The sequence below is a fragment of the Peromyscus maniculatus genome, chromosome 21, assembly GCF_049852395.1.
Source record: "Peromyscus maniculatus bairdii isolate BWxNUB_F1_BW_parent chromosome 21, HU_Pman_BW_mat_3.1, whole genome shotgun sequence".
In the NCBI taxonomy this organism is placed as follows: Eukaryota; Metazoa; Chordata; class Mammalia; order Rodentia; family Cricetidae; genus Peromyscus; species Peromyscus maniculatus.
The window spans coordinates 71,183,626-71,206,792 of record NC_134872.1 but is presented as its reverse complement, the minus strand read 5'-3'; the positions used below and the strand labels follow the sequence as shown (position 1 = coordinate 71,206,792).

The window sequence follows — 23,167 nt, the reverse complement described above, 5'->3', positions numbered from 1 at the left end:
CATCTGTGGCTTCTGTCGCAGACCCTTCACGGGGTCGTTTGCCACACAGGGTCTGCTCTCCAGGGGGCTAACCACAACCCACAGGACCCAAGTTATCAAGAGCTTCTGGCCTGATCCTGGCCTAGTGCAGCCTGAGGGCTGGCCAGGGCCACTGTCCAAGGTGTGGGATGTCCACCTCCATCTATGGAGATGGAGAGATGGCTCCCTCCCAGGCAGCTGTGATGTGCCTATCAGCAGCCTGGGAAATTGATCAATGTAACTCCTGGTGCCACTAGGAGGTCAGAGGCGTCAAGCAGAAACTGTACTGACCAACAACTCCCAAGTCTAGAGCCCTCATCACCTTTGGAAACATACACCTTTAAAGGGCAGTGGACATCTCCCAAGGATCCAGATAGCTAGCTGGCATTGCTTTTGAAACCAGAAGGAAACATAATCAAGGCTGGAGCTGCCCAAGGAGTAGGATGGTTCCCCATTTACCTTTAGGCTTCCCTGTGGCCTGCTGCTTGCTGGCGTTCAGCATGGCCTGCTTCCTCTGCAGCTCAGTGATGGAGAAGCCTGGGGGAAGGGCACACGTGAGATCCCACCTTGCCTTCCTCAACTGCCCACGTGCCTCCTTGGAGGGCTTCCTGGTCCAGGTCCTGTCTTCCCGGTGTCTCATTCCTATCCCACTTTAGACAGTGGCATGCCAGGGACTGTTCCCTCGCCTGCTCAGCCACCCTGTCTTGCCAACCAACCCACCACTTCGTTTCTCACCTTGACCCCGTGCCCCCTTCCCATTTCTTAATCTAGCTTCTTTACACAGCCGTGGAGGCTCTTTCCCAAACCAAAGCATGAAGCTGGGGAACCTAGGAACAGGAAAGGATGGGAAAGGATTCTGTAGGACCCACCCCATGTTCTCCCAGGACTTGAGCTGGCTGGAAAGGGGCTTCCCTTGGTCTCAACAGATGGGCACATTAGAGTGAAGCACTCTTTTCACACCCAGTCAGTGAGGCTGACCACAGAGGAAGGGAGGACATTTCTGCTAGAGGGCTAGGCACAGCAGAGCCTGTACCAAGAGGTTCCTGCAGCCTCACCCAGCGCTAGGTGTGATCTCATTCTCAAGTTGGCCCTGACCACCTGCTAGGTGGGCCCCATAGGCTAGGCAAGGCCCAGGAGGGTTTCCCACCTGTCTCCTGGTCCAGCCGCACCTGCTCCCTCTCCCTGGCAAAGGCCTTCAGCCAGCGCTGCTTCTGTTCTGGTTTCCTGGCACACAGTAAGTGGCTGTCGCCCGTGGCACCACAGTACAGACGGAAGGCATTCTTGACGCTCACATGGAGGTCACGGTCCTTCCCATCTTCCACATCCACCACCTCCAGGTCATCCATGTCCAGGCGGCCCTTGTAGTACAGCACGTCCCGGCGGAGCAGGTCCTAACCAGATGCTGCTCTGAGCCTTGGCTGCCCAGCAGCCTGCATGACCACCTGGTCACGCCCACTCCCACCCCCAGCCCCTGGCTGACAGGACAGTCTTGCCTTTGAGGTGCACATGGACGGGCAGGCAGAAAGCCTCAGAAATGAAAGCAGCGGCCCACGTGGTAGGGGAAAGCAGAGAGAACAAGGAAGGCTCTGTGCATGGGGCCATCGTGCCACGGTTTGAAGGAAGCAAAAGCTAGCAATAAAGAGGCTAGAGGCCGCTGGGATCAGAGAACGCATGAGACAGAAGCGGAGGCTTGCAGGGGGAGACATGGTCTGAGGAGCAGGCAGGGACCAGGTCAGGATGGAGGGTGTTCTCAACAGCACACTGTTGCAACAGCCACCCGGTGTCCCTGGGCTCCCTACCGAGAGCCAGTCCTAAGGGCCTGGCTGGGGCTCCTGGAGACACGAAACGACCAGGGTAGACTGCCAGGCCCTGGGCTTCCAGACGAGAGCCCCAGCCCTTATTGCTCTGCTGTATGAGACTGGTCTGGCAAGGCAGGGTGGTTTGGATACCTTTTTACAGTAGATGAGCTGCCGGTCAAAGAGAAAAAACATTCTCTGCTGACTCTTGGCTTGAGGCTGTGTAACGCGGGTCAGCTCCCCCGAGTAGATGAGTTCCGAGCTCCTGACCAGGAGATCTTCCCCCTGAGTGGACCCCAAGGAGAGCCGTGAGGTGAGTGCACCCGACCTCGGGCTCTACTTCCTGCCTCTGTGGTTGGTGAGACTTCTTCCCACTGTAGTCTGCATTGTGGCAGGCCAAGGTAAGAGGGCCAACACTCTTAAAGCCCAAGAGTCCTTGGGGCCCTTGAAGGGGAGGCTGTGGGGGGTGAATAAAGGCAGACTTGACCCATCCTGTAGAGTAGAACGTCACTGTAGCCGTTGGCCTCGAGGCTGTTGAACTCTGAGAATTTGATATGCCACTCTAAAGTACACAGCGATTTCAAAGAGTATGAAAACCATGTAAAATAGATTCGGATATACTGAGTTAAATAAAATACTAAAAAGTCTGTTTCGCTTTTTCGTTTTCATTTTGCGTGTGTTGTGTATGTCTGCGTTCACATGCGTGCTTATGGATGAGTGTGGGGGCCAGAGGTCAACACCAGGTGTCTCAGTCGCTTTCCATCCTTTTTTAAAACTTTTATTACATTTATGTATGGGGGGGAGGATAGGGTGGATGCACACATGCCACAGCAAGTGTGTGGGCGGTCAGAGGACACCTTGTCGGAGCCTCTCTTTCCACCACGTGGGGCCTGGAGACTGAGCACAAGTAGTCAGCTTTGGCAGCAGGCACCCTGGCCTGCTAAACCGTCTCACCAACCCGTCTCTACCTGACTGGCTCAGACAAGATCCTTCACCGAATTCATAAATGCAGTTAGGCTGCGATCCTCCTGTCTCTAAGCATTTAGGACTGGGACAGGGGTGTGTCACCACACCTGGCTCTTTATGTGGGTGCCGGGAGCCAGAATTCAGGTCCTCCTGCTTGCTCACACGGCAGGCGCTTAAACCACCCGAACCGTCGCCCCAACCCCACTTTTTTCCCCCCTTTTGGAAGATGGCTACTAGAAAGTACAGAATTCTAGACATGGCTCACATGATCTTTTGAATGGACAGTGCTGCTTTAGAGAGAGAGAAAAAAAAAAAAACCAGGCTTGGCAGGAACTTGCCCCTGCAGCTAAGTGTGTTTAGGACCTGAAACTGGCAGTCTGGTGCTGCTGGCAGCTGTCCATGTGGGGATGACTGTGCTTTCCAGTCCTTGGCCAAGCATGGGCTCAGAACCAGTCTGCTGCATTGTTCTGCTCCCTGACCCAAGGGTTCGGATTCAGTGTAAGGGTAGGGCCTAAGACTCTGCTTTCCTGTGGCTTATTCTGGCATGCTTTCACTTAGTTTCTTCTCCTGACAGCTGGCATGGTATAGCATGGCTCCATAGGGGTAGAGAGTAGAGGCGGCTAGTTGCTGGGTGCAGAGGGACAGAGTCCTCCTACCCCCATGCCTCTAAGGAGCAGGAATGTTTAGTCATCAGTTTACTTGTTGCTTTAGAAGGCAAAACTGGCAGATACATGGGAATGAGCAATCCAGAAAACCTGACAAAGCCTTGACATGGGGAGATCCATTTCTAGTCCTACCATTGGCTCTGAACTCAACTGTTGAAAGTTCCAGAAGGTATCTAAAACTTAGCAGTCCAGCCTGTCCCTGAGGGCAGAGAAACAGACCAAGATGTCTTAGAAACACAGTTCCTTGGGTTAGGGCTGGCCCTAGGCTGGCGATGGCTAGAAGGTGTGTGGAAGTGCACACAGGAAGGAGACCATTAGGTGCCAAGGTGGAGGCACCACCCAAGAAAGGCCCAATGCAAGAGAACCTGTCTTCCACCAGCTCCTGGGAGTGCCGTGACTCCCTGCTTCTGTCCCCTTCTGGACAGGAACAGTTTTCAAGCAAGGACCCCCACAGCATTTTCTGGGCACTGGGGCCCTCACCTCCCAGTCCTCTATGGAGCTCTGCCACTGAGCAATCTTGTCGATATTTTCAAGTCTCCGCTTCCGTTCATTGATGAGCTGGGCCACGTTCTTCATGGCATGCAAGGCAGCTTCAACGTTCTTAAAGTCCCTGGGGCAGAACAGACAGAAGTGTGCGGCGAGCCGGAGAGCAGAGAGACCCCTCCATGTGAAGTTGCAACCTCTCTCTGGGCTGTTATCCCTTGGCCACAGCCTCACCCATCAAGTCCATAGTCTCTCTCCTCCATAACTGGCAGGTAGCACAGATTGATACTCCACTGATGTCTATCCTCCTCTACTCCAATACAGCTCAGGGTGATGGGCTTGCTTTACCCTAAGCTATGTCCAATGCCCACAGCAGTACCCAGTATTCTGCAAATGGTACCCACACTAGAAATCTTCAGTTGGCTGGCTGACCGCATGCAGAGCCCCAGGCAGCTCCCCTCACCACCTTGTACCCTCTACCTGTGCTGGGGGTGCGTGTACTTGAGCAGCTCCGCCAACTGGAGGGGATACTTGCAGATCTTCTGCACTGGGGTCAGCAGAAAGCCATCCAGGGAAATGTCAATCATTCTTTGCAGCAGCCGACAGGCCTCGAAGAAGTACACGTACTTGCTGAGCTTGGTGAGCCGGGAGAGCTCCACACAGGCGTTGGGGTGGTTGTTGCAGTACTCAGAATAGATCTGGAAGTCGGCTTGCTGGGGGCACAGCGGAAGGTCAGCGTGGCTGTCTCCTGTTTCCCCAGGCAACAGGCCGCAGCCATGGGGTGAGAGGGACAGGAGCCTCTGCATTTGTTTTAGGGACTGGTTCTACCAACTTCGCTGGGTACAAGCTATGGGCTGTCGTTCCAGGGATGGGAAAAATCTGCGATGTATGCATGCCTGTCGCTGGAGCCACTCAGCTTTCCCAGCAGGACTCCCAGGAGATATTCTAATTATGCATCTGTTTTTATTTTATTATCTTTTAACGAAATCAACGGTGCTAATCAGGAAGGGTTATCAAAGCTAAGCAAGTAAGGCCTTGGAAGGTGGAGAGACTCCCTTGGCTGCTTCAGTATTGGACAGGACAGGCTCTGCCCAGTAAGACTAGCAGCTTTGATCTGTGAACCTGGTGTGGAAAATTCTGGGAAGAGATGAAGCAAGGGAGCCATGTATAAAGGCATCGCAGTGGGGGTGGGGGGCAGAATGGGCCCAGGCACACTCACGTGTTCCAGAAAACAGGCACCCAGCTCGCTCAGGTGTGGCCTCTCTGTGTTGAATTTCTGCTCCAAAGCCTTCACAAACGCCTTCTGGCAACGGTAGATGTCCTCGATATTCCCGAAGATGGTGCGCAGCTGCTCTTCACTGAACATATCCTCACGCTTCCGGCACTGTCGGACATAGCCCTGGAGGATGGGGCGGGGCCAAGCTCTCCAGGGACCCACCTGTCTTACCCTTCCACATGCCACGCCCTCCACACCAGCCCACTTCACCACCCGACCCCACCCACCCTATCAGCAGCCCTCACTTCTCTCTCCCAAGCAAGCCCTCCCCGCCCTCCTCACCTCGCAGATGTCCCGAAGGTGTTTGATGTAGTCCCTCTCAGTGCTGAGGATCTCATTGATGACATTGGTACGCATCTGGTCCTTGCAGCTCTGGGCCTCTGCAACGTTGTCATCGGTCTCTCCAGCCCCGGCCCGCGGGGCCTCATAGTTGTCCGCGGGCTCATCCTGGTTCACCCGCAGCTGGACAATGCAAAGCTGGTTAGTGCCATCCACCCTCCAGTCGCTCTCTGAGCTCTCTGCTCCAGGTCATCATCCAGAGCAGTAGCTCCCACAGGACACACAGGTCCAAGGGCACATCTGCAGTGTCCCTGCAACTATCTCCTAGGCACAAGGCCAGGGTAGGGGACGGTGGGTTTGATGACCACAGCTGTTGTCAAATTCATTCTTGTTCTCAGCAGGGACTGGAGCAAACACAAGGTATTTCTGAACCAGACCTACTCATCCTAGGGGCTCTAGGCACAGGGATTCAGGTGCCTAGGTAGAGGCCTTGCTAGATCACTAGCCTGTTAAGTTTAGGAAAGGGTGGGGGTCTGCACAGGAGGGGTTCCTGAGTACCTGGGAATTCCGTCCCTCTGCTGTCCTTTGGGAGTTTGCATCAACTGCCCTCTGGTGACCAGATGCAGCCTAAGGTTGGAACTGTGTCTTCTGCTCTCTTGGGTATGGTTTCATTGTCTATGCCTCCTCCCAGGTTTCTATCTCTTAGGGCTGTGTGTGTATGTTGCGTGTTCCCCACACACCCCAATGAACACGACAGTCATGGGTGGAAGGCATTGGTTGTTTGAAGTGGTGTTATCTTCAAGCATCATAGTCTTACATTTCTGACCTGCTCTTCTCTCTGGCCCCCGGAGGGCTGTGGAGCAAGAGCCTGGGAGTGGGGGACTGAGCAGAATGTCTGTGTCACAGTTCTGACCCCCTCCTCCCACCCAGTCTGAGGCACCAAGTAACAGCAGAGCAGAGAGAAAGTGGTCCATGCTCCATGCCTGGGACTGCAGAGCTGTTTGGGGCTTGGACTTCTGATCAGAGCCAAGAGTCTTCAAAAGGCTTGGGGAAAGCACAGACTGGATCCATACCCGTACAAAGCTGGCAGGGAACCACCCCTCGCCATCTGCGACTCGGCCCCACCACCATTCCCTGTTGGTGGCATCCATCACTTCGATGACATCCCCAGCTTTGAAGCCCAGTTCCTGGTCATCCATGGTGACATGGTCCCACAGGGCTTCAGCGCACACCACACTGCCATCACTGATGAGCTGTAGAGAGAGCCAAGGCAAGTGAGTCGGTGAGGCAAGATTGTCGGTACCCTGCCTCTACCCAGCAGCCCTGGAAGCAGGGATCCTGACCTGCTTTACAGGGAAACTAATGAAGTTTCCCTCCAGGCCAGCGGCTCTTCTGGAGCAGCGCTGTGTCCTGGGTATGTCTAGACTGTCCAAGCTCAGTGAAGGAACCTAAAGGGAACTTGAGCACAAGATGAGATTGACTGTCACATGGGTCCTTCCCTGTTCAGCCATACTTTCTTCAGCTGTGGGGTCTGGATTCAGCCTCGGTGCCTTACACTGAGAGGCTGGACTGGGTGGGGCCGGGGCATGCGCTGGAACATGGCAATTGGCAGCTGCCACCTGCTAGGCAGCTGTCTCCTAGGCAGCCATTTAAGAGAAAGGACTTGCTCCCTCTGCAGGTTCTTATGGACTTGCCTGGCCTGTGAGGTCACCCAATTAACAGTACTGTTTTACCCATGGCAGTGCCCATCACAGCAGCTGGGTCATATTTGTTGTGGGTTTTTTTTTTCCCTCAAACCCTTGAAGAAGTAGTCACATGACACCAGGGCTCCTTACAGCTCAGACACCTATACCAGCTGAGGGCCGGTCCTCAGACTTTAGCTCCTGAGCCCCAGAGGTCTGTTTTAATCACTCCACTGCTTCCCTTTCTTTCCCAGGCTGGAGAAGAAACAGACAATTATCATAGCTGCTGACTCTAGCAGGTAAAGCCTCTGCCACGTTCTATCTGGCTGATAGCTCTACGTACTGGCATCTTTCTGCCAAGATGACTGACTCGTGAGGCCCCTCTCTCCACTGTGTGGTCTGCCCCTGGCCCCTTCCAGGTGGCCCCGATGGTTGGAGCTCTATCCTCCATCCACAGCTCCTGCTTTTCTGTTTTGAAGGCTGTTTCCTGCTTTATGAATAAATGGCTCTGAGGGCTTAGGGCAGCAGACGGTGGAGTAGGGGATGCTTACAGCCTCCTTCCTGGCTAGCCCAACAGGGAACTGGCTGGTGCACCTCCAAGCAGGTCCCCTCACAATCCAGTCCTGCCTCTCAGCTGCTCTACACCCTGTGCACGCTCCTTCGACCTCCCTGGATACTTCCATATCTGAGTCCTCGCATCAGTCCAGGAAAAAGGAGTGTTTCCCAGGAAAATGAACAACATCTCTTCCCAGTGCCAGACATTGTCATAGAGCTCTCTGTGCCCAAAGTCACACAAGGATCTCAGCACAGAGCTCTGGGTTGTTCCTGGGGGACAGCAGACCTCCAACCTCTGGGCTCACTGTCTCTGTAACAATGACTTTCTGCAGATAAGTCTGGCTGGCACACATCTGGTATGAGACGGGAGGACTCGGCAAGGCCACAGGAGGAGCCAGTCTGCTGCAGGCCAGGAGCCAGCACACCTTCTGCAGTGGGCTGTCATGTGAAGCCCTGAAGGATGCATGGGGCAAGAAGAGGTGGAATTCAGTGAGAAAGAACAGGGGAATGTGCCTGACCTGGGGTCTGTAATTCAGGCCACAGATTTGGGGAGGTAACCCACATACTCAGCGTGGCCCCCTCTGTCCCTGGATTCCCTCAAATGAGCATTGAAAAGAAGGAAGGGAGGGAGGAAGGAAGGAGGGAGGGAGGGAGGGAGGGAGGGAGGGAGGGAGGGAGGGAGGGAAGGAAAAGGGAGGGAGGGAAGGAAAAGGGAGGGAGGGAGGTCCCTCTCCATGGCACTGACCACCTTTTCCTTTTTATTCTACAGTCTGGGTTGACCCTGTGGGTTCTACACTGTGGCTGGGACAGCTATTGAGGGTGTGGGACAAAGAGGCGGGGCTTTTCAGAGACAAGGGTCCTGGGTAGCATTAGGGACAAGTCCCACAATGGCTCTGCCCAGTCACGTGGAGGCCTGTGGAGTGGGGAGGAGGTGTGGGACCTTGACGTTGCTGCCAAACACAAGAAAGCACCAGATAGACACGCTGCCGCGTGTCCGAGCAGATCCTCGGAGCTCCTTGGGTCTCCCATCAGGACCCCGGCAAACAGAATCTCCCCTTCATGGGTATCACAAATGGAAGGCTCTAACAAGCTCCAGCTCTGAAATCAACCATTTTCATGTCACTGGCGAAACAAAATGTGGCTCCAGAAGGCGAGAAACACATTTCAGAGAGTATCAGAGGCCAACCCCAGCTTCCGCTGGGTTTATTTCTCTGCAGAGCCCCTCTCCGGGCCCTACCAGGTGCACCAGCTCCTAAATCCCACACTCCAGCTGCCTCAGAGGACGGGATTCCAGGTGGCTTCCGCCTGGCAGTAGGAGGCAGAGGCTGGCTGGCTGCCTCTGAGGTGGAGGGGCATCTGGGGGCAGGTGGGGCTTGTGCCAAAGCCCAGGTAAGTTCAAGACTAAGATAAGCCAGGGGGAGGGGCAGAATTCCTGTGCCTCTGATTCTGGCTGGTTCTAAGGGAGGGTAAGGCCTCCAGGCTGTGACTCAAACGGACCCCTGTGGACCATTACCTCCCTTGTCATATCAACCCTCCTACTCCCTCCTGTATTCTTCTCCGGTGCGGGGTGGTGGCACCTTCCCTCCAAGCTGGCCCTGAACACCGGATGTGGTGGGAGGGTGTGTTCAGAGCGGCTGCTCCCAGTCAGCAGCAGCTCTGCCCTAGGAGACTGACAGGCACTTTTTAAGGCCTAAAATAACAAAAAACGCAGGTATCACCTGCAGAGGAGCCCAGATATTCTCTACAGGCCTCCTACAGCCCCCACAAAATTCATGCCCTGCGGTGCTACGCACACCCATTCCAGACAGCCCCCGCTAGCAGGTCACAGCTCCCCCACATCTTTCAGTTAGAGACCCGCCATGTTGCCCCACCCCCTCCTCCCCAGCCTCGAAAACTGATGAAAAGGCCTATTTGGGCACGTGTGCCACCACGCCCCTCAGTTACCCTCCCTGTGGCATCCTCGGGGGCACCCCCAGACCGGCCTGGACAGTGAGCACATGGCGGGGGGGGGGGAGAGGAAGGGGGAGTCCTCCCCTCTGCGTTCCTGCTGGTGACAGCGGCTGGAAGGTGCCACTCACCCTGCGCGGGTCCCCTGCAGTGCCAGGCGCGCTCGGCTCAGCGGAAGGCCAGGAGGAATATCAGCACGGCGTTGATGAGGACCAGCAGCGCCAGCACAGCCGAGACCACCACGCGCTGGGCGCCCGGGGGCAGGTTGCAGCGCAGCAGGGCGCGTAGGGCACCGCCAGGGGTTGCGGGGCCACGCCGGGGCTGCGGGGGCCTGGCCATCACGCCCGGCCTACCTCCGGGCTCCAAACGCCGGGAGATCCCAGCTCAGGGCTGGAGCCGGAGGCGTCGGGAAAGGAGGCGGAGCTGCCGGCGCTCACCCGCCAGGCTCCTCCCTCCCAGCTCCCAGAGTGAGCCGGCATCTAGGGCTTTCGTGGAAGCAAGGCGAAGGAGCTGCAGAGGGGGGTAGGGGGTGGGAGGGGACCTGTTAAAAGTCGCGTGACGGGGTTGCTGCGGCTCTGAGATGCGTTATGATCTGCCCTGGGCGCTTCCCTGGGAGAGGTCAGAAGATTCTAATATCCACGCAGTGTTCACAGACAGCCATGGGAGTCCTGGGGGGTGCCTGGGGACCTAGCCGACCCAGGCATTCTCCAGCGAGCTGAAATGCTTGGCAAGGTTGCTGTGGGGAGGGGTGGGCTAGGAGTTTTAAATACATTTATCTTACATTGGTGACCTTGAAATTCTGATCTGCCTCCCTCCGCCTCCTCAGAGGGAGGATTACCGGTATGAACCATCATGCTTGGTTTATGTCGTTCTGGGGATCAAGTGCAGGGCTTCACCCTTGCTAGACAAGTACGCTCCTCTCTGAGGCAAACCCCCAGAGGACCAAGGGTTCTTAATTCTAATAAGGCTGTCTCGACACCCCGGCACTCACTTCACAGATGAGTAATTCTGCCTCTGTAACATCTGATAATTGGATGTCACACAATTACCCAGCAAAACAGGGTGGGTGGTAGGGGGTAGGATTTGAACCTGGGCCTGACTGATCGACCTCAACCACCAGAACGGGATTTGGAGCCTCTGGACAGGCTGCCGTCTTCCTCACTGGCAGCACCAAACAGAACCCACAACCTCAAATGGGCAGAGGTCTCGGTCTTCCCAGCATGCCCCCCTGAGACTGGCTGTAGTTTTGTGGGATGAACACACAGCAGAGGAAGCATGGTGTTCGTGTGTGGGTGACTATATATTCAGATCTCCTAGTGCCTGTGACCACCCTGCTGAAGAGCCCAGGTGTGTACACATGTGCTCCTATGTGCAATGTGCATACACGTGTGTCTGTGAGGAGGGACACTTCTGTGGGTACATGTGTGGGTTCTCTGTGCATGTACTTGTGTGTATGTGTGGGGGCCTGTGTGGATTTGAAGGGGGCAGTCTACCTTCTGCACTGCAGGCTCATCCTCAACCATCTATCTGGGGTACTGCATCTACTCAGTTCTGTAGAAAATCTTGGGTACCAGGTTTGTTCCCCCATTCCTCAAAGGGCCTAGGGAACATGGTGGTTTGAATAAGATGTCTCCCATCGTCTTGGAGCATGTGACTACTTGACCCCCATCTAATGGCACTCTTATAGGAAGCTTAGGAGTTGTGTCCTTGTTGGAGGAATTATGTCACTAGAGGTGGGCTTTGAGAGTGTAAACACTTGCGCCATTGTGCTCTCTATGCTTCCTGCTTACAGTTTGAGATGTGAGCTCTCAGCTGTCCTTGCCGCCATGTCTGCCACCTGCTGCCCTAATTCCCTGGCATGATGGACTCTTAGCCCCTACAACTACAAGTTCAAATAAACTCTGTAAATTGCCTTGGTCATGGTGTTGTATCACAGCAATAGAAAACTAATATAGGGGGACATTAGAAGACACCTAAAGGTCACTGCCATTCCATTCCTAATTTTCCTCTAAGGCTGGGGACCTGCCCTCTAATGGAGTGAGACTGGGAATCCATGACTTGTGCCACTGTTTTATTGTGCACTTGTGTTTACATAGAGAGGAGGTATCCTCTGCATCCTTAGGCACCTTAGCACAACAGGCTGAAGCACTGTGGGGTCTCTGACATTGAAAAAAAACATGCAATCTTTTTTTTTTTTTTTTCAAGACAGCGTTTCCTGAAATGCTGTTGTAGCTTTGCGCCTTTCCTGGATCTTGCTCTGTAGACCAGGCTGACCTCGAACTCACAAAGATCTGCCTGGCTCTGCCTCCCAAGTGCTGGGATTAAAGGTGTGCACCACCACCGCCTGGCAAAACATTCCATCTTTGAAGGAAGTTCTTTAAGACTCAGAAGGTAAACAATTTAGAAAACTTGGTAAGCATACAACTCATAGTTCTCAAAAAGTTCCTAAAACATACAAGATTCAAAAGGCCCAGGGTTACATAAGTAATAACAATTACTGGGGAGACTCTCTGACCAGCTGAGCTGCCCACAAGTCCTGCAGAGAACTTCAGGGCTACAGCTTTCTTGAAAGTCATCATACATGATGCACCTGCTTTTGAGTCAACTATGCTCCTGTGTGTAAGCCCAGTACGCTCACTGATTTACTTAGCTAGACTTTGGGTTTCTTTGTTTTGTTCTCAGTACCCCATCTGAGGCGAGTATATGTTTCCTCACCTCAGATCCTTAGGTAAAGTCTCAGAGCAGAACTCTCTTCACTGCTCTGCTAGATCTAGAGAGGCCCAACCCCAGCTGTGGGCATGACCTTCACCTCATGATAGGAACAGAATCACCCAGAAGCATGGAATAGGACAAAAGGCCCTTGGATTGGGGTTGGGTTGAAAACTAAATGGGGATACCACCCTACCCAGGTACTCCTGGCTTTGTGAACACCAAGAGCTCAGGGTATGTCTGGAATAACAATGGCTACAGCTCTTCTCTGTGTGTTTCATGACCCCAAACAAAAACCAGCTTGATGGTAAAAGCTCAGATGCCTAGGCTGGTGTGCCAAGGTGGCAGGACTAACAGGAAAGGGGAAAGGAGACACAGATGTCTGAGGTGGGGGAGGCTGAGCCCCAAGTTCTATTATTTTGGGTAATAATGGAGGGGCGGGAGCTGCTTTGGAAGTGTGACCACCATCTGGCTTGACAGCTCTGGGCTCACAGGGCAGCAGGGGTCTGAAGGGGACTGACAGCTGCTCCTTCCCTGTCTCAGGGAGCTCCTGGGGCAGTTGGCTACCCAACCAACAAGGGTGGTCACAAGACAGTGGGGCACCAACAGGTATTAGGCTCCTCCTTCAGGCTGGGGAGTGTGAGAACCAGGCCAGGCCCAATGTGTCTGTCATTACAGGAGCCAGGGGAAAGACAGAGTCACTTGGAGCCAGAGGTCAGCAGACTGCACAGTGAGGTGGCCGTGGGTCCTGCAGTACCCTCACATGTGCCACACAGTGCCAGGGGAGGGATGCCGAGCACCCTCGGGAGACACAGTGCCCTGGGATAATTCTGCTTCCCACCGCTGTGTTGGTCTCATGGTCGACAGCACTCTTGTTTACATTTTAAGTTTGGATGACACATTCCTTGGCTCTTCTCTAGTGTCTGTCTGCCTTCTAGTTTGGGCTTCTGGCAGGATGACCTACAAGTCACCTGTACTCTGCTTCCACCCTAGAATTGAAGGATCCAAGCAGCTATGTGCACATGTAACAAAGGGAACCCTGGCATCCCAATGTTCTCCTCTGTGTGGGGTGCAGCTGGAGCTAAGAGGAAGTTTCGGCCATGGCCTGACCCAGAGGGTGCAGGCTGCCATGCATGGGTGGTTAGGGGTTTACAGGAGACCTTAGTTCCCTCATCCACCTCTCCCAAGATCATTGCACACACCAGTAGAACTGAAACTCGGTGGAGATGAAGCCATGCTGGGTGGCCATGGAAAGGGAGGGACGTATAAAGATCCACAGACAGACACTTCCTACTCTTGCCAGTTTGGAAAAATCCTTGTGCTGAGGATAGACTCAGACCAGGCAGCAGGCATCACAGCGAAGCCTAGCATAGCTGGGCAGGATAGGAAGCACAGGCATGCCCAGACCCAAGTCACGGGCATCTGGAGAAGGCTCTATGCAGGACAATGCTGTTAGGAGAGAGACGCTTGCAGGAACTGAGGACAATTAACTGCTTCATTTGCTGATTCATCCTGCAGATGTTGAACAGTCCCAAGGGGCCAGGAGCAAGTATGTGAAAAGAATACAGAAAGACTAAGACCCTGCGCCACTTTTTCATGTTCCTTGGGGCACACAAAAAGACACGCATCATATACACAGCCCACTCCTGCACGGTCAGCCCTTTGCAGGAAGGACTGGACTGTGCCTTCTACACATCTGCATGCTAGGGCAGGCACATTGCCTGATATACAGCAAGTGCACAGGCCACATGTGACATATATGTTCAACATACACAAACCTACACTATACCCACGATGTACACACGTGTGAGTAAGCAATGCAGTCACTCCCTGGGTACCTAGAATGCAAACTGCCTCTCTGATCCTCATTTTTCAACCACTCTCTTGGCTAGAGGGTTTGGATCCCCCCACCCCCCTGTAAAAACTTGAGAAGCCTAGGGGTTTTAGAGATGGCTCAGTAGTTAAGAACACCTAGTGTTCTTGAAAAGGACCCAGGTTAGATTCCTAGTATCCACCGTTGGTGCCTTATAACCACCTATAACTATAGCTCCAGGGAATCTGATGTCCTCTTCTGGCCTTTCCTTGTATATCTACCCATACTTAGACACAGACACGTCCTTAAAATGCTTTCTAAAAATCTTAAAGAAATTGACAAGTCCTTTTTTTTTCTCCTAATGGCAGCATGAACATGAAAGGTTCACAATATAGAACATGACACCCACGTCTTAGAAAATACAAGTGAGTATGTGATCTATGGCAGTCCAAAAATCACCGAGGACGACGTTCCTCTGACACCCCCTGCGTCAACAATGTTCAAGGATGAAGTTCAGGTTAATGCCCAACAGAGCTTCCTGCTGGGTCCCTACAGGCGCAGACAATGCCCGAGGGGTGGGAAAAGGCTACCCCCAGGAAGGCAAAGGGGCTAACCTATCACCAGCAATCACCCCCTGCATCTTTTCCGAGCCTCTGGTAAGAGTCTACTTGATGCCTTTTGAAGGCCAGAAAGCACACGATCTTTCTTGACTGTATCCCTAGAGACACAATTCGTTGGGTTGACTAGCCAGAGGTTTGTTCCTGAAATCTGGGGGACATGGCTGCATGCCTTGCATGCCCTTCCTCTGTCTCCTTTAGAGACCCACTCCTTGCTTTTTCCATTAGGATCTAGATGTACTGGTGGTTCCTCTGAGGTAAGCATTGTGGAGAATGTACCCAAGTAAGGAGGCAGCCTTTTCCCTGCACAGCCCACTGCATCGCTGGAAAGAGGCTCCCATCCCCAACTGGCTGTCCCCTGAAAGACCTTGAGCCAACAAAGAAGTAAACTATTTTAAGGAGTGCAGTTGGCACTTACAGAACTTTTCAGGACACAGCTTGTCCTATCCTCAAAGGCCTTTCCCACATGCACACCACCTATGCTGGCTCACAGAGCCCTCTGCACATCACCTCCACTGCATCAAGGCACACCTGTCTCTTCCTGGTTCTTATATAGTAGTCCTGGCTCTGGAGTTTCCTTAACCGGAGTTCTGTGCCTGAAGTCCTTGTCTAGAGATGAAGAGCTCAAAAACTCAAGATGTACCTTTCTACAGTTTCACCCTGGGAAGGAAACGCGTAGCTATAAAACACACGAACCCCAGCCATGTAGCATGTCAGGTGCATGAAGGAGCCTGGGTGCAGGGCCTCCTGAGAGATCTGGGCTTCTCTGGGTCTTGCACTATGGTCGTCATTTTTGAGATCTGCTTAGAACCGGCCACAGCAAGTTATGGTCATATTTCCCGACTGTCCCCATGCCGCTTCCTGGTCATCTCGTATCAGAGAGAAGGAAATCAACGTTCAGTTGCCTACTCCATGCTCCATACCACACACACAGGGTACCTGGGATCCCCTTCCTGGCTCTGAGCCCAAGGTGAGGAAGGATGAGAATATGCCATCAAAAGTGTTCATGAGGGTCAGTTACAGAGAAACACTGGGGGACTGGGAGTATAGCTTTGTGGTATAGCATGTACTTAGCATTCCCAAGGCCCTGGGTTCAATCCCCCAAGACCCCTTCCCCACACATGCACACAGACTTACTTGTTTAATTAGAAATTTTAACTTATTTGCATGTTTTTTTCTCTGTTTCACAGATTTTGCATTGGGTGTTATCACCAATAATATGTGTGTGAATATGTGCATGTGTCAGTGAAAAGGCACGTGTGTGTGTGTGTGTGTGTGTGTGTGTGTGAGAGAGAGAGAGAGAGGGGGGGGGAGAGAGAGAGAGAGAGAGAGAGAGAGAGAGAGAGAGAGAGAGAGAGAGAGAGAAAAGGAAGAGGAAAAAAGGTTTCTTAGCAACCTTTCAAGAAGCTACTCGAGGACCACCAAAATAGTACATACAGCTAATGCTAAGGCATTAGTGGTGAGTTTCTCTTGAGGAGGCCACGCCCACACTTGGTTATGTGTCTCTTTCTGACTGAACATCCCTCTTTCCCCCTCAGCACCCACACTTAAGTTTATATTAAAATATTTCTGGACTCGGCTTCAAACAGCCTAGGCCTGAAATTCTTTCCTGTGTTGGAGCCATGAATCTAGGTTTGGCTTGAGCTAAGGTCCCTAAAAGATTCGGGGGACACCTCAGGCTGCTGAGGGTGACAGTTGGAGCTGTGTCTTTGTCCCCTCACCAGTGACAGGTCTACTTGCCATCCACTCACAGATCTCACACCCAACTGTGAATTATCTGCTAACGAAAACTCTTTGGGAGCGTGTGCAACCATTTAATGGAGAGCCAAAGCTTCAAAAGTTCTGTCTTAAAAAATATTAGTTAACAGCTGGCTAGTGTGTGTGTGTGTGTGTGTGTGTGTGTGTGTGTGTGTGTGTGTGTGTGTGTAGGGCAGCTGGATAGGAGGAACAGCCTCCAGAACTTTGTAGCACAGTGGAGTAGCCCTGGTGCATTCAATTAAGAATAAGGACCTGAGTTCAAATCCTCAGCACCATGTAAGAAGCCAGGCATGGCTACATTCACCTCTAACCCTAGTATTGCAGGGGCCCAAACAGGCAGATCCTGAGCTGGTAGTATCTGCATGTGTGGGTATTAATTCATAGGTACCTGTGAGACCCCCACCCCCACCCCACAGAAGAGCTTAAAAGAGGGGGCGGGGTGATAGCTCAGACTGTAAATTGCATAACATACAAACATGTGGACAAAAGTTGGATCCACAGAACCCATGTTAAACCATAAAGCCAGGTGTGGTGGTTTGGATGTACATGAGATCCCGGAGCTGAGGAGGCAGAGCCTGTTGGACCCCTGGGGCTAGCCTGCCAGCCAGCCTAACCTACTTGAGTACCTCCAGGCCAGTAAGAAACCCTGTCTCAAAAATCAAAGTGGCCAGCGACAGAACAACAGTCGAGGATACCATCTTGCCTCCATACACATGAGCACACATGTCCGTCTGTACAATATGAACATGTACACACAAACACTCAAAAGAGCTACTGGCTGGGGTTCTGAATTAATTTCCCAACATAAAAAAATCATAAATTGGGCCGGGCGTGGTGGCGCATGCCTTTAATCCCAGCACTCGGGAGGCAGAGGCAGGCGGATCTTTGTGAGTTCGAGGCCAGCCTGGGCTACCAAGTGAGCTCCAGGAAAGGCGCAAAGCTACACAGAGAAACCCTGTCTCGAAAAAACCAAAAAAAAAAAAAAAAAAAAAATCATAAATTTTTAAGGTCATAGGTATGTCTATTACCTGTCATACTGTAAATAAATACAACATACACAAGATGTACCAATTAAAACTTGAAAGGAGAACTTGTCATGGGAAGCAGTTCTGCCCAGATGACATTTCTCACTAATTTCATCTGCTTAGCTAGGAAATAGAAAAACCTTTAAGTGGCACATGGTTGTCATAGCAACAGCAAATAGGCTAAGCTTGTGTCCATAGGAGGGAGACCGGCTTATCGGTTCTCCCTTGCTTCATGCACAGTCTACGCAGAATTTGTTGCTTGAGCTGGAATAACAGGAAGACCTGGTCATTCTCTCTGCCAGGACTATTGCCTGGAATTGCTCCTGCTCATTCTCCGCAAACCCAAGGAAGTTCTGCCTTAAATACACTGTGCTATAAACGCCTCACTGTGGGGGTAACAGCCACGGGATAAAGGGGGCTTTGAACACAACCTGACTCCCATGAGCCTGCGGAGAGGCCCTCCTTCCACTGGCTGAGCCTCCTTGACACTACCTCATTGATGGCCAGTTGCTCTCCACCTCCTCTCGGGTGGCTGTAGTGGTGCCCCGAGTTGTGAAGCTCTTCATACAGGTCCTCCTCACTGCCTGTTTCCTCTGCGCACACGGTGTCCAGAGTTCCATCGGGCATCCCTGGAAGGGGAGACAGCAGCAGGCAAAGAGCGTCAGCTTGGGAGGTGGAAGGAAGCATGTGGCAAAGGAACTGGGTGATTGGAGGACAGGTGTTACTTCTTCGGGAGGAAGGAGAAGGCCAGGAGCTACTCTGTCAAGCCATCCTTGCCTGCTGGATGGAAAGCTCCAGTCACTGACCTCAATACTGGGCCATAACAACCTGGTAGACAAGGAGACGCCAGGGTTGGCTGGGACACATCATCCAAGAACTCTCTATCTGAGTTCAATTAAAAGCTATTTACCAATATACATAAAGGGCCGTAGAAGACTGAAGAAAAACAGTTACTCTTTGGGGGCCTCTGAGATAGCTTATCCAGTTAAGGTCCTCACTACCGGTCCTGACCACCCAAGTTCAATCCCTGGGATCTATATGGTAGATTGGGAGAACAAACTCCTATAAGTTATCCTCTGACCTCTACATGTATGTCATGGGCCATGCATGCGCGCGCGCGCACGCGCACACACACACACACACACACACACACACACTGTGATTTTTGAGGCAAAAATCTACCTATTTTTTGTTTATTTTTGAGATTATAATTTAATTATAACATTTCTCCCTTCCCTCCCTTTTCCTCTCTCCAAACCCTCCCATCTACCCCTCCCAGCTTGCCTTCAAATTCATGGACTCTTTTTCCCCACTAATTGTTATTACATGCATATATATTTATGTATACATAAATGTATATATGTTTACATCCATACTAAATATAACCCATTGGGTCCATATAATGTTACTTGTATGTATGTTTTCAGGGCTGACTGTTGGGCCCTGGACAACCAATTGGTGTGCTTTTCCCTGGGAAAGATCACCTCTCTCACTCACAGCTTTCCTCGGTTGCCTGTAGTTCCTTGTGTAGGGCTGAGGTCTCCTGGGCTTTTACCTGTCCAGTTTGGCATGTCTAGTGGTTCCATCCTTGTTCAGCTCACGTCTGGGCAGTCATGTGAGACTTTATGGGTGTGGACTTAAGGTTGCTTCTATCATTACTAGAAGACAACCTCACAGCCAACTCCCTGATTCTCTGGCTCTTACAGTCTGTCCGCCTCTCTTCCGCAATGTTTCCTCAGCCTTAGGTGCAGGAGTGTTTTGTAGATGTATTCCTTGGGACTGGGCTCCACAACTCTGCATTTTGATCAGCTGTGATTTTACAGGTTGATTTGTGTGGTAGTTTGAATGTCATTGGCCCCCATAAGCTCACAGGAAGTGGCACTATTGGGACATGTGGCTTTGTTGGAGTAGGTATGGCTTTGCTGGAAGAAGTGTGTTACTGTGGGGGTGGGCTTTGAGGTCTCATATATATACTCAAGCCATGCCCAGTGCCCCAATTTACTTCCTGTTGCCTTTGGGTCAAGATGTAAGCAAGAACTCTCAGCTCCTCCAGCATTATTATCTGGAGGATAATATTATCTGCCTGCATGCTGCCTTGCTCCCCATCATGACAGTAATGAACTAAACCTCTGAACTCTAAGTGAGCCATCCCAATTAAATGTTTTCCTTTATAGGAGTTGCTGTGGTCATGGTGTCTCTTCACAGCAATAGAAGCCCTAACTAAGACAATTTGTATGCTGCCCTTTTGTTGAATTTGGTTAAGAGCTCTTTATTGGTTCCTAGCATTCATGTTGAGTAGCTCCCAATGACCTGTAACTCCAGCATGCAGAGAATTTCATACCCTCTTCTGGCCTCCATGGGCACTGCACTCAGGTGCATGTACCACCTCCCATAGTTAAAAATAAATAGACCTTAAAAGAAAGGATACTCAATGTCACTAACCATTAGAGAAATGCAAGTCAAATCACAGTGATCTCTCCCACATCACATCCTTAGGGGGTTGTTATAAAAGCAATAACAATAACAAAAGATGGAAGAAAACTGAGGAGGATGTGGAGGAGCTCGACCCTTTCAATGTTTTTAAAAATTATAGTGCCGGGCGGTGGTGGCGCACGCCTTTAATCCCAGCACTTGGGAGGCAGAGCCAGGCGGATCTCTGTGAGTTCGAGGACAGCCTGGGCTACCAAGTGAGTTCCAGGAAAAGGCGCAAAGCTACACAGAGAAACCCTGTCTCGAAAAACCAAAAAAAAAAAAAAAAATTATACATAGCTGCTGGGGAGAACGCTCTGCTGGTAGAGTTCTTTCTGTGCAGGCATGAGGACCTGGGTTTGATCCTCAGGAGCCACATAAAATAAAGAAAGTCAGGTATAATAAATATAATAAAGAAAGAAAGGTACATTCTTATAATCCCACTGCTTGGGAGGCAGAGGCGAGTAGATACCTGACTAATTGGTATGCTTCAGGCTCAGACAGAGAGACTCTGTCTCAAAAATAAAATGGAGTGATTGAGGAAGACACTTGACAGCCTCATAAGCACATGTGTATGCCCACACAAACACATATACCACATATATGCACACAACACATAAAGTTCACATATAATCTGTGGTGATATTTTGTGTACCCTGGTAAATTTACATGGGGATCAGAGGACAGATCCAGCCCCTAGATTAGACACAGAGGTCAGGCAGTGGTGGCACACACCCTTAATCCTATCACTCGGGGAGGCAGAGATCTGTCTGGATCTCTGTGAGTTCAAGGCCACACTGGAATCAGAGCCAGGTGGCACACACCTTTAATCCCAGTACTGGGAAGCACACACACCTTTAATCCCAGGAAGTGATGTCTGGGCAGAGAAAGGTATATAAGGCGTGAGGAAATAGGAACTCACTCTCTTTAGACTGAGGATTTTGTAGAGGTAAGGACTTGTGGCTGGCTTGCTCTGTTTCTCTGATCTTTCAGCTTTCACCCCAATATCTGGCTCTGTTTTTGTTTTTTGTTTTTTAATTATAAGACCATTTAAGATTCTTGTTACAATAACCTCATGTATACCCTCTGTCATGGCTGGTTTCAAATGTCAACTTGCCACGATTGAGAACCACCTGAGTGAGGAGCCTCAGTGGCAGAGTTATCTTAACTGACGTGGGAAGACCCACGTCAAGTGTGGGAGGAGGCGTTGGTAACAGCCCAGATAAAAGGGGGCTGGCAGAAGATGATTCACTTTTTGCTCCACTGGCCTTGCCTGTGGCAGATGAGTTAATTACCCTGTGGCTGCTGCTGATTCCTTCACAGATCTCAGAAACCAGCTTTTCCTGGGCCTCTCCGGGAACCCTCCAGGTTTTCGGTGCCAGATTGGAAGTGTGGAGGCACGCAGGCTCCTGAACTGAGAAACTACCGCGTTCTCGACCTCTTGAAAGCGAGACAGCTGTGTTGCTAAATTGACCATATTGCATAAGCTAATTTAATAAATTCTTTACAGTCATTCTATCGGTTTCATTTCTCTAGAAAACCCTGACTAACACAGCACCATGGCATCAGAGATGTTGATGGACACTGGTATACCAGCATCTGTGACACCATTATTCCAGATAGCCCCAAAAGGGAAACAACTCAGCTCCACACTGCAGAGGACTGGGTGTGGGCAATGAGCACACAGTGCAGTACTGTGCAGCCTGGAGAAGAAATGAACCTTGAAAACGCCATGCTAAGTGGGTTCGGTGACACACACACAAGAACCCATACTGGATGACCGCACTTAAAGACAGGCAAACCTGTTTGTTTATTTTTATTAAAAAAATATTTTTATAGCCTGACCGCTGTTTCCCCTCCTCTCCTCACAGTCCCTCTCTCACCTCCCCTCTGCTCCCGCCCCATCTACTCCTCCTTTGTTTCTCTCCAGAAAAGGGCAGACCTCCTGTGGGTATCAACCAAATATGACCTATCAAATTGCAGTAAGACGAGGCACCTCCCCTTGTATTAAGGCTGGACAAGGCAACCAAGTATGAGGAAAAGGGTCCCAAAAAACAGGCTAAAGAGTGAGAGATAGCCCCTGCTCCCACTGAGTCCCACAAGAAGACCAAGCTACACACTATAACATATATGCAGAGGGCCTAGATCAATTCCAGGCAGGCCCCCTGATTGTCGGTTCAGTCTCTGTGGGCCCCCATGAGCTCAGGTAAGTTGATCCTGTGGGTTTTCTTGTGGTATCCTTGACCCTTCTGGCTCCTACAATCCTTCCTCCCCATCTTCCTCAGGATTCCCTGAGATCTGGACAGGCACAAACTCTTAACAGCAGAAAATAAATACGAGTCCACCAGGAAGTATGGGACGGGAGAACAGAGAACTATTGCTCAGTAGCCACCAAGCTTTATGTGTATGCGCATTTTCTGTGTGTGGACATGTGCGTATTTGAGTGCTGGTGTCCTCAGAGAGCAGAAGCATCAGATCTTCCAGAGCTGGAGTTACAGGCGGTTGTGAGCTCCTTGATGGGAACTGAACTCAGGTCCTCTGCAAAAACAGCAAGCGCTCTTAACTCCCGAGGCATCTCTGGGGCTCCAAGTTCATGTCTGAAGACATGAGAAAGTTTTTGGAAATATATAATGGTGATGGTGCTGCAATATTGTGAAAATAATTTGTCATGCAGAACAGAACTTAAAATGGTTAAACGCCCCACTTGCCTTAACCACCCTGTCCATGACTTCCCTTCCTGATGCCGCTGTCTGCTTGGTGCCATGTGTGAAGAGCCTGGGAATCGAGTTCCAATCTTGTAACATGAGGCTGTAAGGCCCCAACTACTTCATAAAGTAATTTCAAGGGCTGGGGTGATGACTTAGTTGGTGGAGTACCCATTGCACAAACATGGGGGTCTAAGTCTGATTCCCAGCACCCACATAAATGGCACACACCTGTAATTCCAGAGCTGGGGAGGTGGAGACAGGTGGATCCCTAGGGTTTGCTGGTCAGCCAGCATTGATTAAGTGATAAGCTCCAGGTCAGGAAGAGAGCCTGTTTCAAAAAACCATGGCTGGAGAGACTGGCCAGTGGTTAAGGGTACATATCGCTCTCACAGAAGACCCAA

General features: G+C 51.4%; 2 protein-coding genes across 3 annotated transcripts in view; both read right to left on the bottom strand.

The window, feature by feature from the left end:
- Window positions 1-23,167, bottom strand: part of Arhgef4 (Rho guanine nucleotide exchange factor 4) — a 66,316-nt gene that overhangs the window by 1,116 nt on the left and 42,033 nt on the right. For both annotated transcript variants that reach the window (XM_076558458.1, XM_076558459.1), the window contains exons 2-10: window positions 18,082-18,218; window positions 6,557-6,736; window positions 5,487-5,666; window positions 5,148-5,327; window positions 4,409-4,641; window positions 3,926-4,055; window positions 1,968-2,099; window positions 1,166-1,409; window positions 478-555 (exon numbers count right to left, since the gene is read on the bottom strand). In XM_076558458.1, coding sequence (XP_076414573.1) covers window positions 478-555; window positions 1,166-1,409; window positions 1,968-2,099; window positions 3,926-4,055; window positions 4,409-4,641; window positions 5,148-5,327; window positions 5,487-5,666; window positions 6,557-6,736; window positions 18,082-18,218 — 1,494 coding nt within the window. The remainder of the gene's footprint in view (window positions 1-477; window positions 556-1,165; window positions 1,410-1,967; window positions 2,100-3,925; window positions 4,056-4,408; window positions 4,642-5,147; window positions 5,328-5,486; window positions 5,667-6,556; window positions 6,737-18,081; window positions 18,219-23,167) is intronic.
- Smim39 (small integral membrane protein 39) lies at window positions 9,836-10,006 on the bottom strand. Its single transcript, XM_076558468.1, has one exon. It carries the CDS (start codon window positions 10,004-10,006, stop codon window positions 9,836-9,838), a length of 171 nt encoding a protein of 56 aa, XP_076414583.1.

Excerpts from the sequence above, each read along its gene's own strand:
- Smim39 (XM_076558468.1), bottom strand. The coding sequence starts at position 10,006 with ATGGCCAGGCCCCCGCAGCCCCGGCGTGGCCCCGCAACCCCTGGCGGT.